The sequence below is a fragment of the Nycticebus coucang genome, chromosome 15 (assembly GCF_027406575.1).
Source record: "Nycticebus coucang isolate mNycCou1 chromosome 15, mNycCou1.pri, whole genome shotgun sequence".
Lineage (NCBI taxonomy): Eukaryota > Metazoa > Chordata > Mammalia > Primates > Lorisidae > Nycticebus > Nycticebus coucang.
Window position 1 is genome coordinate 82935146 of NC_069794.1, and position 13927 is coordinate 82949072.

General features: G+C 39.5%; 1 protein-coding gene across 5 annotated transcripts in view; it reads left to right on the top strand.

Annotated features, from left to right (window-relative positions):
• FRY (FRY microtubule binding protein) overlaps positions 1–13927 on the top strand; it is a 486067-nt gene that overhangs the window by 226895 nt on the left and 245245 nt on the right. Inside the window, exon 1 of one of the 5 annotated variants that reach the window (XM_053563482.1) lies at positions 12554–12802. The exons of the other annotated variants lie outside the window; for them this stretch is intronic. Coding sequence (XP_053419457.1) covers positions 12742–12802 — 61 coding nt within the window. The 5' untranslated portion in view covers positions 12554–12741. Of the gene's footprint in view, positions 1–12553; positions 12803–13927 lie in introns of those variants that run through there. 5 annotated transcript variants of the gene reach the window in all.

Genomic DNA, 13927 nt, shown 5'->3' on the forward strand with positions numbered 1-13927 from the left:
TCTCTGATGCCTACTCAAAAAGATAGGGAGTTATCAAATCCTGTTGAAACAAATACCATGTTGTAGATGAAAAAACCTAAGGCAAATGAATAAGTGTAAGACTCACCCAAGGGCGTGCATTCGTACATATTGGTGCACAGATCTAACCTGGTCTGGATCCAGAGACTCTTCTTGTTGGAAGCCCACAAGGGCCATCCCAACCCCCTTCTCCACTGTTGGTCTCCTACCGGAATGCCTGAAATAGCCAGGTGCTCACTTGCTTGGCCTTCCACGCAAGCTTGCAACTGCGATTCACTTGCTGGGGGAACTTCTGTGGAAGTTTTTCTTTCTGAAAAGAAGAGAAATGCATCTTTTACCACCCTGATCAACTTGCTGCTTCCAGCCTTTGGACATAGTTTGTGTAGGTAGCTGAAAAATAAAACAAAATTCTAATATCCTGAGATGATTTTAAGTTGAACATGAGCCAAGTTCCTGGCTGTAACAAGATTGTCAAGTGAAGAAGCTCCACATAAATCAATAATTGAGGGAAAATGTGACCAGTAATCAACCCCACCAGGTATTAGTTGTGTATAGGTAAGAGTGACCGTTGTTTGTAGATTAATATCATCCACTAGCCCCCATGGCCAGGTTTTCCCTATTCTTTTCCTATGTTACTGATACACAGCTCTAAAGTAGGAGTTTTTTCTCACCAGCCTGAGGAGAAAAGACCCCCTACTGGGCTCAGCTTCCTTGTCGTAAATGCCGAATTTCACGGTGGTTCATCCAAATCACTGCTAAAACTTATGTTTCCACCCTATGATGTCTCCCACATCTGGATCTTCACCGTCCCCTCTGCCAGGGCCCGGTTCCAGTCTTCCTTTCTCACCTCCCATCTGGAGTCCTCACAAGTCCTCCTTTGCAGCCACCTGGGGTCACCGCCTTTCCAGGATGGTATGTTCCTTCTCACAGCTTTGCGTGGTGATCTTCCCCTTTACTCCTATAATTGTGCATTAGCTTACATAGGCAGGGATTGCATGAAAAATGCTTTTGCGTTGATGGGTGCAAGCACAGTGAATAATTAAAATATGGTGAACAGGAAGTCATCATCTGAATTAATTTCACTGAAGATACATATTCAAACCATCAGTTTTGGTAGGTTTTAGGAGTTCTGTGAGATGTGGACACAGACTCAATCCCTGACTCATAGTCTGTAATCTAAATACAGATGATATCCCCAGGGTATTAGGGATAGTCCTTGGTCAGGGGTGGGGTGGGAGTATCATTGTAGTGCTACAAATACAGTTCAAGGTGAAAGAAATGACATCTATTACTCTGTATTTTTATGCTAGTGCAATTTAAACAGCCTCAATTGGACAAATCATGGTGTAGAAATTGAGAAGAAACTCACCTAAAGTTAAGCAAGACCAAAAACTAAGTATAATTCTCTGGTTAATATATTAAATGAGCTCAGGCAGAGGATATAACTACTCATGAAGAACACACACTCCAGTGATGGAAAACCCACTCAACAATTCTCAAGTGTCCCTCGTACACAAAACAACAGCCATCAAACTGTCCCAATGAGCTCATTAAATATCATATTGTTCTGCCAAACAAGGCTCTTGTTCAGGGAGTGACTAAGAGACTGTCACTTCTTGGGCCAGGAGAGTGAAAATGCTCTTTAGGCTCTGGGAAAAGGATAGAGATAAATTGTTGATACTTTTCCTAGGACATCTCTCCCCATTTCAGTCTGTGTCTGACTGGCCTATGTTTTATACGGAAAGATGACTACTCAGTTGATTTATTCAGCTCAGTGTTTTCATGTGCTTCTTGCTATCGATCCACACAAGGCAGAGAAGGTAGGAATGCTTTCTACAAGCAGTGTTAAGTTCGTGCCAAAAGATCTACCCTTGCCTTGTGCTGCTGGGGATGCCAAAGTTATACAGGCCCAGAACTAGAGCCCAAGCCTCCGTCTCCTCCACTTTAAGTGGAAAGTTAACAAAGTCCAGAGGAGTCAACCAAGAGTTATCTTGTTTGGGTTATTTGCTTTTATTTTTTTTCTTGCTGAAAACAGAAGTGAATCACAGTCTTCACTGAGCCCTGCTGGAGAGGAAAATGATGCAACACTGGTCACATGGTTTAGAGAAGAAAGACGCATTGTGCAAACCTAGTTCTCCATTGTGTTTCCATGTATGGAGAGTTCAATACCCATCCTGGAAAGCCACACGGAATTGTGGGTCTTAATCTGGGACCTGTCCCAACGTGGAGAAGTCATGATGTTTTACTTTGATTTTCTCTCTCTCTTTTTTTCATTTTTCCACTTTTTTAAACACTAGATTCATTAATTTTTATTGTAATATAAAATATGGAAAGAATTTAGTCTTGTTTGATTTACTTTTTACCAAACAAGAGTTTTTCTATGTGATTTGAAATCATTACAGATATGTACTTTGTACATATACTTGCCCCAACCATATATTTGCTTTGTGATCTTGAAGAAATTAAATTCTGATTCTGAATAAAAGTACTAATATAATAAAAAGAGATTCTACGTGATATGTATGTTATATAGTATACATTTAAATACACCTTTAAATGCATCATCTATATAATTGTATGTATCTCTACAAGTAAATATGTATATCTACGTATATCTCTTCAGAGAGCCATAATTGAGTTAATAATTATGAAATGTTTAATATATTCACTACTATAATTGCTCAATAAATAGTAGCCATTCTTTTCATTCATTTACTCTGAGATAGTGATTTTGTCATGTCTGCTCATTGCCAAGACAATATGACCAAGGACCAATGAATCCCAGGGTCTTTTTTTCACCAACTTCTCAACGTGGTGATCTAAACTTTACCCCTCCGTAGAGAGAACATTTGGTTTGGAAGGTATGTTTCTGGAACTTCAGAAAATAAACCATCTGAAAATGTCCAAGGTGAAATGCCTTCCTTCTTATTCCGAGTTCTGTATAGGGACTGATAATGTAGCAGCAAGGCTTGGTATCTGCCAGAGTTACAACATTTTCTGTGAGCACTCATGAATTAAACCTGAAACACAAGCTTTCTGTACCTGGGCCAAACTCCTCTCCTGTCTGTGAGTGCAGCCTGCAGAGTGAAATCTTCCACATCCACTTCCCTACCTTTTCTACGTACGTACTTCTGTTGTAGCAATGTTAACATTGTTGTGTTAACTGTGCTTTGTCTAAGTCTCTCCTGGGCTAAGAGCCAACTATCTCTTCCTTTTTATACTGTCCAGCACATTTCGGGGCACATTGGTCCTTGTTAATGATGTTAAATGTTGACTGAGTGCATAAAATTATTTGAGTGGGTATGGGAAGTTTATGGGCATTTATCCCATTAGTGGATTAGTGTCCAGCAAACAATAACAAAATGTTTGTCTTTTGAGAACTTTCTTTTGCTTTAAGCGGGAACTCAACATCTAATCTCACCTGTAAAGTCTTTTTCCTCTGTAACCCACACCTGCTTTTCTGTTTGTTTTACTGGATTCACTAAGCTAAATTATGCCATTATGATCAAGGAACCCCAGGCAGATGTGTCCACGAAACTCTAAGTGAAGTTAGAGTGAAACCATTTTTTATTTGTGTAATGATCAGCCAACCTGAGAAAATATTTTGAGAGAGAGATTTTGTTGGTTGGTTTATTTTTAAATCCGTCAGTACTGTTAGGCGTTGTCCTTCATAAATATAGTAACTTTTCCCTAGATTTACCTAAATGTCATTTACATTACAAGGATTTAATTTAGTTTTACTTTTAAACCTTCCAGCTACTTTTTGCCAAATTGGAAGGAAACCATGTTCAGTGAAATCTACTGAGCTAATTTAATTCTTTACCGATCAAGGTAGTTTCCCATGTGAAGTATGCTGCTGTTTCATATTTATTTGGAGGAACTGATATGCCTTAGTAGAAAAAAAAAAATTCTGAACCCAAAGATTTTATCACGATGATTAAAGTGCATATACTCAAACAGCAGCCCAAAACGGGCATGCCTGGATAAGCTTCAGGAAGTGCTTGAGAGTGAATCACAGTCCTCCCCTTTCCTTCTTATCAATTATTAAATGCTTACATATGTGGAGCACTGTGGTAGATGGTACTCCGTGACCAGGAGGCCTAGCTCTTGCCTGCTATGGGCTTCCCAGTCAAAGATAGCCTACTTTGATGAAAGTGGGATGTAAGGAAGTTGCAGAGGGAACAAAAATGCTGATTAAATAAATATTCTGCCTGTGCCAGGCATTGTGCTGGGACCTAGGGATACTGACCTAAATAATCACTCAGAGAAGGAAGTGACTCATTTTAAGAGGGAGGGAAGAGGCTGAGGATAGTTCTACAGAGGCTGTAACATTTGAACTTGAAGAATGCTACAGAGAAGAAGTGAAAGGGCAGAGGGCAGAGCAGGAGCACTTTTGGGTAAGTAGCAAAGCATCTGAGTGGTTAAGGGAGTGACAACTAGATTCCAAGGTCCCTGAGGAGAGTGACACATGGCAAAGTTGGATCTGATGAGGGAGAGCATCGAAGGACCAGCCGAAGGGTCTAGGCATGTCCTGAAAGTACCAGGATAGCTCTGTAGGTTTTTAACCAAGGAGCAACATGACCACATCCCAGCAAATTCTGGAGTCTTCACTGAAAACTGGGGTAGGGGGAACCACTGTGAGGAAGACCCAGGAAAGAGATGACAAGGACTCAAAGTCAAGTAGTAGCAGAGGAGTTCAAGAGCAGGGAGCAGATTCAAGCCACTTGTCTGAAGTGGAATTGTCAGCATTTGGCATCTTCCTCGGATCCATCAGTTTAATTTATGATAAAAACATGTATGCTTATGTAGCTCATACAAGCTGCTTTTTAAAAAATAGAGAGAGAAGCAATTATTTGAAGAACAGTGTTTTGAAATTATATTCTGAATAGAAAATGTACTCTTTAAATAGAATATTTGTGTTGAGGGTAAAAGGTGATGGTGGAGTTATCTCTTGCAGGGAATTTTGCAGCTGCCGTGTGCAGCCCCTGTTATATTCATTCATTTTGTGTATATTTCCAGATTATGCATTGGCAGAGGTTTTGTTTTTCAGTGAAATATAAATTTTAAATGACCAAATGACCTTGAGACACATAAGTGCCAAATAAGCATCTAATGGATGCTGGCTACCTTGCTGGATTACATTGGGATAGTTTGGGGGTATCAATTCTTGTAAGTTGTCTAACCACTTTTTACATGTGACAATCTCCCAGACAAAAAATGTGGGATAATTTTGGCAGAAAACCAAAGCATCGTGAAGGGTTTCAAAGGTAGCGCCTCTTAAGAAATAAGTTGAAGATGACGTCTGTCATTGCTTTTATTGTATTTGTAGTTATCCACACTCTGGTCCTACTATGGTGCACAAGCTTTATCAGTCATGTCACCTTTCTTTCTGCCCTCCAGGGAGAGCAGTGTGCTTTCCCAGCCTGTGTATACCTGCATACATCACCCTAGGAGACAGTTTCTCCTAGCCTTTGGTGAATTTATGAAAGTTTATTTCTCCATGTTTTTATGCCAGTTCAAACGCCATCCCATTTGGCCAGTTGAATCAGATTGTACCAATGCCTCTTCCCAGCTCTTAATGTGAGGAAGCTTTTGGAAATTGCTGCTGACTTTTATGGGCTGCCAGGTCATGACTGCAACTACTTCAGAATACCACAGAGTGCTCTGGTAACAATTTTAAGTAAAGGCATCGCCTAAGAAAGTAAGACACAAGTGCGCCTAACGGACAGTGAAATAGATTGTGAACCATACACATAAGCTATCTTGTGCACTCTCAATTCTCTGAATGCATATAGCTAAATAAGAGAGACTTAAAATTAATCTTTAATTATATTTCCACTGCATCCAGCATTTTAGGAAGATGTGTCAACATGATATGTCAGCACGTCAGTAGATTCTGAAAAAGCAACTTAATGAGGATAATTCAAAGAGACAAACTAACAGCAGTGTGGTTGAGAACAGAGATAATAATTCAAACTGAAAAGCGATGAAGCCATACAACTCCCTTCAGGTGGATGCATATTTAATTATTTCTAGCTTCTGATTACAGAGCTCAAGATTATTTCATCCCAGAATGTAGCTGGTGAGGAAAATAACTGCTTCCCTTTTATTTGCTTAAGGGAGGCTTTGTGGTACAAATGAGATTTTTAGAAGGACTTTGAAGGAGAAGATGGGTTGGCAGGCTTGAAGGAAAAGACATGTCAAGCTTACATTGCGTCGCTGGGAGAGGAAGCGGCCGAGGAAGGGAGCCGTGGGATGGCTGGCAGGAGCAGAGGGAAGGGAGTTGAAGAACTACCTACTGGAATGAAAAGAAGCCCAACAAAAAAACATCCCAACATTTGCCAGTTTAACTTTCTGCTTAAATATTGAGCTTGTTTTCCCCAGCACTCAAATGACTCCTGAGTTTTCAGGTGGGCGTTCACTCCGTGAGACCATGGCCCTGTGCGCACATGATACAGAAATGATTCCGCTGAAGTGGTGGAAGTCAACGTTGCACTTATGCCTGTTTTGCTAATGCAGGTTTGTATTAGGAAGTCACAGTTCTTCAATACAGTTTGTTTGAACAGTTTTTCTGTTCACATAGACATGGTTTAAAAAAAAATAAAAATTGGAACAAAGCAACTCATATTCATCGAAAATCCAGTATGTACAACAACGGTGCAGCAGAAGCCATGGTGAATTGTAAAGAAGTGTGAGATGTTCTCAAAGAAGCAGGCGAGGAGGGAGTCTGCGTGGTAGCGGCAGGAATGAGGTCAGTAGCACGGCAGCTAGTGGGATCACTTGTAACGTGGATGGTGTAGTTAGGGCTAAAGGAGGATTAAGATGGTTAAAAATCTGTCCCCTCATCAATTTCACATTTTTGGCTTTATATGCACAGTTATGGGTAGCGTGTGGAAGTATTTAATATCAGCATCTTTTCATAGTGTTTTTGTTTTTCAACTTCTAGGAGGCAAGCTGATATAGCAGGAAGAGCACAGACTCCTCACCTGGAAAAGCTGTATTCTAGTTCTTTTCCCTGGAGTTTACTGGGTGCACAATCTCAAATGAGTTACTTTAGTTTTCTCTCCTATTGGGTGGAGCTGAAGGTAATCACCTCCCAGTTTTGCCCAGCCTGATAACTTTTTGAAGGGATTAATAAATATTATTGAACCAATAAATCAACATTTTAATCATATATTGATTACATATATGACTACATGCAGTTACTAATTCATAAAAACACAACGCTGTGGCTTTTTCTTAATAGTTTCTCATGTTTATCTGCAAAAATTGTTCCTCGTGTGTACAGGCTTTACAAAGCAGAAATTGGTTTAAAACAGTGTGCCTGTGGAAATGTAATGCCAGACATACACATGATTCAAAGTTTTCTTCGTAGCCACATTAAAAAGAGCTTAAAAGCATCTGAAATTAATTCTAATAATTTATTTTCCTAATTCAGAGTATCTGAAACATTAGCATTTCAGGCCGAGCACAGTGGCTCACATCTATAATCCTAGCACTCTGGGAGGCCCAGGCAGGTAGATCGCTTAAGTTCAGGAGTTTGACACTTGCCTGAGCAAGAGTGAGACCCCTTCTATACTAAAAATAGAAAAACTAGTTGATGGGCGCCTGTAGTCTCAGCTACTTGGGAGTCTGAGGCAGGAGGATCAGTTGAGCCCAAGAGTTTGAGGTTTGCTGTGAGCTATGGTGATGCCATGGCACTCTACCCAGGGCTGTAGAGGTGAGACTTTGTCTCAAAATTAAAATGAAATAAAATATTATCATTCTGACATGTGATCAACCTAAAAACTATTAATAAAACATTTTATATTCTTTTTTTGAGGAATAGTTCCTCAAAACCCAGGAGGTACCCTTACTTTACACCATCAACATACCTAAATTTGAAAATGAAACCTATTAAAAATACTTGACCTGTTTTTAGATTTAAATAAAATCAGCACTTGAAAAAGTAAGTCTTAACATATGCATATCACTCCGAACATGCTTAAAATATTTTCAGTAACTGAATGAAGTATCAGTTTTTGAATTTGAATTTAAATTAATTTCATTAAGGATAAAAATTCATTTCCTCAGCTGCACTTGGCCAAATTTCAAGTGCTTAATAGCTATTCATGGCCAGTAGCTACTTGATTAGCACAGGTAGAATTATTCCTAATCGTTTTGTCAGGTCTCAGACTTTTAGGCATTAGAATCATTAGTAATGACTTCTAGCACCCACGTGTCATTCTGCCAGCTAGATTTATGAGCTGTTCTTTGAATGAAGCTCTCCAGGTTAGCCTGAAGAGTGTATAGTTACTTCTAAAAGGCTGCAGGACGGTTGCTGTGTTTTCATAGTATGCACCTGATTTCACCATCTTTGTAGACGAATAGTCTCAGTGTCAGGCTGTGTTACTTGCCCAAGGTCCCACGGCTAGGTAGTAGCAGAAACCGTCCTTTGAACATGGACTTATAGGTCCATGCTGCCACAGAGTCCATATTTTGCCTCATTTATGTTCAGGTGAGTCCCTAATGCTCTGCTTTGGATACTTCAGAAGGGGAGACCTGGAAGGGGGCACCTTTCTTGGGCCATATTTTTTAATTCTCAAAAATATCATCAACCCCAAATTCAAGGTGGAATTTGGAGAAAAACTTGAGATGGCCTGAGTCTCAAAGGTCCTTGGGCAGAGCAGGACTGTGGGCAGAGGGCGGTAGAGAAGGAGGCAAAGACTGTGTGGTTTCTGTGCCTTCTCTCAGCTCCTCTGCTGCACTTGTAAAGGCAAAATTTAACTTGACAGAAAAAATAATTATCGTATTGCCCCCCAGATCGCAGTGCTCTTACTGTGCACGTAAAAATTTCTTTTTTAGATTTGCTTCTAAATAAAGCCAGTAAAGGTGATTCATAAACTGAGTGTTAATGGATATGGGATACTTAGCTGAATGGCTCCCTAAGATGCAGAGTATCTGTTCCTTAGACATTGTTGGATTCTATTTGCCTCCTTAATGACCAGATTAAAAAAATATGAGCTAACTCCCTGAGATCCCAGCATTAACCATTTCATCAGAGTTTACACACTTCATAGAAAAGGTTACTGTTTTAAGAACAAGTCAGAACTTTAGAATTTAGTTTCAAAGATCCTTTCTCAGATGCAAATAGTTGTTTACCGTCATTCTCACGGTGCCTAGATTCTAATGAAAAAGCCACTCAAAACTAGACACCCACTGTCAGGTTAATTTTTATTAAGTATTTAGGTGTTTGGAATGAAAATATGAAAACCTTGCAGAAGTTTTTATCTTTTACAACTGAGAGGGCGTCATCTTGAACACACCCCTTTTTTGTTTTGTCCAGCTATTTGAACCCCCTTTAGGGATTGTTGAGGGGTTCCGGGAGGTGTACTCTAACCCAGGGCTCTGCCTGCCCTCGTTGTCGTTAATTGCGCATTATGATAAATGTGTACATTTTTAGACTTTATCAATTGATCCTTTTTTACATCTTGCTTTTGCATCTTTTGCATCCAATTTGCTGAGGGTTTAAAAACTAGATAAAAGGGCGGCACCTGTGGCTCAAAGGAGTAGGGCGCCTGCCCCATATGCCAGAGGTGGCGGGTTTCAAACCTGACCCTGGCCAAAAACTGCAAAAAAAAAAAAAACCCTAGATAAAAAAGCTTGCTTGACTTGTATGTAAGTTCCAGTTAGGGTTGGGATGAGAACTCACCTTAGTCTCTGTGTAGAAAGTACATAGATTTTTCCGACACTTATTTGGAGGCAGAGAAATGGAACCTCTGAAGCTGTTAAAAAGTAAGAAACAAATTAAGGACAGCATAAGAAAACTGCAAGATTTTTTGGTTATTTCCTGATTCATTACGTTTTGAGTTATAGATATAAAGTAACCTGCTCTATAGCTCTGTTCAAGATGGCAACTATTTCAAACCCCTCTATGCATTCCTGTGCCTGGTGAGACAATTTATTAGACCTCTATTTATTCATTCATTACTAAGTATACCCAAGGGGCAGCAGTGGCTTCCAAACGTGGCGAAACATGAGAATCACTTTTTACAAAGACAGATTTTAGCCTTTCTAGGGTTCAGATTTTATAGGGTCTTCATGGGGGCTTTGAGTAAACTTTGGGCTTTTGTCAGATCCCTCTTTAAAAAAAATAAATGACTTAAACTGAATTTTCTATCATTAGCCACCATTAGCTGGCAGCTGGCAGGTATTTAATACCTGTCAGTATGGTTAACTTTAGGAATCTTCACCTGTTGATGATTTGTTGCTTTTAATCTCACATTTGTAGGTGGTAAAAGCACAACATCTTGGTCTAACAGAGAGGAAATGGTTAGAATTATGTTAATGTAAGGGAAAATCAGCTCTTAGCGGAGATGGGCCAGTTGAGATGGAGGGCATCAAAATTACTGTGGGACCTTCAATTACTGTGAGTAAATCAAGAATAGAAAATTGTTTGTGCTCTTCACAGCTGTGAAGAAATAGATTATCACTGACTTCCTGGCATTCAGCCAGATTTCAGATATATAAAATTTCTGGTTAAAAAACAAATAGGTTATTTGGGAACAACTCTTAAGTGTATACTAAGACAAATGCTCTAAGGTTACCATTGTTTGTCTTAATTCATATTAAGGACAGTACTAAAATTATTCTAAAATTAACAAATATAGTCTGATAAACTTGCATTTGAATGACTTTGGGCAATCTCATTTTTAATCTTCTTCATTGACTCTAAAATGAAAATAATGCCTACCTTGGCCAGGTGCAGTGGCTCAAGCCTGTAGTTCTAGCACTCGGGGAGGCTGAGGTAGGCGGATTGCTTGAGCTCAGGAGTTCAAGACTGTCCTAAGCAAAAATGAGACCCCCTTCTCTAGTAAAAATGGAAAAACTAGCTGGGCATCATGGTGGGCACCTGTGCTCCCAATTACTTTGGAGGCTGAGGCAGGAGGATCTCGCTTGAGCCTAAGAGTTTGAGGTTGCTGTGAGCTACAGTGATACCACGGCATTCTAACCAGGGCGACAGAGTGAGATCCTGTCTCCAAAAAAGAAAAAGAAAAAAGAAAATGATGCCTACCTTATAAGATTACTACAAGATCATAATAAAATAATACCTGGAGTCCCTAACATAGGGTCTGAATCAAGTTCAGTGCCCCCATAAATGATAGCTACTTTTTTCCCTTGTACTCCCCTTAAATGTTGTTTGGCATTTATAAAAAGAATGAAAAAAAATGGTAAATACTTTTTTCCCCATATCTCTATGAGGCTGATTTAAGTAATGTTCTGCTAACTGAATGACAGTTAACATCTTTTGAGAGGTTGGTCTAGCATTAGAGGCTTGAGGCTGACAAAGTGCAATTTTTTAGTGGGGTCTGGAGTCCAATTGAGCTGTATTAACAGAAAGAGGAGGACTGATCCCTTATCCCTCCAAACACAGATGGATGTGCTGCATAGGCACACTGTTGTCTTTTAATTGTTTTAATTCCTTTTAGTAAAATGTAAACCACATGCCAGACAGATCCACCTCCGTCTACTCTAAAAAGGCATTCTAAGCCCTAAATGTGTAGGATGCTGGGGCACAGCGTGACATCTTTGCCAGTGTTTAGCTCACCAGAATCACTGTAAGTGTTCATTTCAGTAATTTGGACATTCCCCCCCACCCACCCGGGGAAATGTTTCAGCTTATCATTCAATTCTCTTTCCGTGCTGTTTTGTAATTCCAACCTATAGTGCTAAAGAAGACCTTCAATTACTATGAGTAAATCAAGAATAGAAAATTCTCTGTGCTCTTCACAGCTGTGAAGAAATAGATTTTCACTGACTTCCTAGAATTCCTGTGTTAGAAATAATGTCCAGTGAAAGATCAATTAGTCACGCTTTTATTGTGTTTTTAAGTAACTTTGCATTTTCCTTCTCAATCTCTTCGTTCTCCTGAATCTGTTTTCTTTTGAAAGTCAGGCACTTAAGGTTCTCTGATAGTGGCTTCTTCTTAGTTTGATAAGTTGAGCTTTTCAGAAGTCGGTTTAGGCTGTGTCTTTTTAAATAATATCATGATGGATTTGAATCCAATCACTTGTTTTACGAGTTATGTCAACAGATGCTCAGTGTTCCGTTTTCCTGAAGGGTGTAGGGTTTCTTGCTGACTCTTGGCTTCAAGTGGGGATTCTCTGCTGTTGGTTTTGTCTGTAAGAATATAAGCTGTGTGAAGCTATTTGTACTAGTGGCCAAGAGCCTCTGGTTTCCAAAGCAGCAGTCTATCACACACCCTGTGTTATCTTTGCTCCCACATTTCTCCTGTCTCAGGAACACAACAGCACCCTGCCAGATCCGTGGGGCAGCATGTGGACGTGGTATGCATGGACTGTTTGTGATGAACCGTGTGGGTCGGGCTCATGTTCCTGGAGTGCTCTGAGCAGCTTCACTAATCTGTCAGCAATAGTATGTTCTCGTGGATAAATATAGACGTACGGGCACTCTGCGAGTTTTAGGTCACTGTCTTACTGTGCAGCTAAAAATTGTCCCATCGGTATGAACAGTCTACCCTGGACGAAAGGCCGTTTTAGTTTGCCTTCTACTGTAGATCTTTAGCACCTTGGGCCAAAACTATAAAAGGAGCCCTACCTGGTGGCTGAGGCATTATGGTGGCCATGAGCCATAGGACCATGGACCCCGTCATTATGCTTTTTGGCTTTGGAACATAGTCAGTGTACCATTCTAGACCGTTGGTTTGGGTTTCTGTTCAGGCTCATGGAGATTACAACTGCTTGTTGGAGACGGTCCTGTGTGATCAGCTTCATAAAAGGACTTGGTAGGTATGAAATGTGTGTGGAGTGGCTAATGGGTTATTAAATGCCATGTGAGAGAGGATTCTCCTAAAGGTTTTATTGGATGGAGTGGTGGGACATTAGGGATTTACTTATAAAGACTCTGTTTAAAGACAGGAGGGGGTCTTTTAGGTCTTAGGTTTGGGATTGTCATATTTTAGTGGTAAGATATGGTCTTTTTTGTATGTGAGTCTATGGAACAAGCAGCCGTAAGGCAATGGAATTTTTCCAGCCGCTCAACTTTCACTAAAAGATTTGATATGACTGTGCTTTAAAGTTGCTGATCTGTAAAAATAGCTAGTATGTATTTGGAAAAGAGTTAATATCATATTTAATATTATATCAGAGGTAGGGTTTATGCTTGATTTCTTCTAAATATTAATGTAAATGCCCGTACTTGTTTTGTTTTAAGCGTTGCAAAATAGGCCCAAAGCAATTTTCCCTTTGGTTTTGGCTTAGCTTCCTCCAACACTTAAAAAAATAAAATGTTTCTCTGTTTATTGATTAAAAAACAGGACACCATGTGTTAACCAACACTGAGTGCAGATTGCATGCCATGGCTTTTACTTTATCAGAGTCATAGTGTGGTTTCATTAATCTAGCATTACCTTTTAAGCAACATTGTACAACAGTCCCAAAAAAATTAATGAGAGGAAACATTCATGACACAGCGTTAATTGCATGAGTCTTGGATATTGACTGGGTAACTTTTTATCCAGTGAAGGTAGGAAAAGTTAATTTGTATGTGGTAAAAGCACAACATCTTGATCTAAGAGGGGAGGAACGTTTTGTTTATCAAAGATTGGGGAGATTGAATTACTTGTTAATTATCCCACTGTAGTATGTCTAATGAAACTATTAGAAATTTACATAAGGTAGCATTCTGTTTCTGGGCATATCATTTCTATCAGTTATTATTTTACCCCATAACATTTGTCGTTTTTTAAAGTAGAATATGTTAGGAAACTTTTTGTTCCTCTTAAGAGTTTTTTTACATGAATAATAAGTACATAAGATAAATGATAACACTTATCGTTTAGGATAAATATTTGGGATGAATACTGCATCATGATAGAACTCAGGTCAAATGCTTATGTGTGGCACCTCTC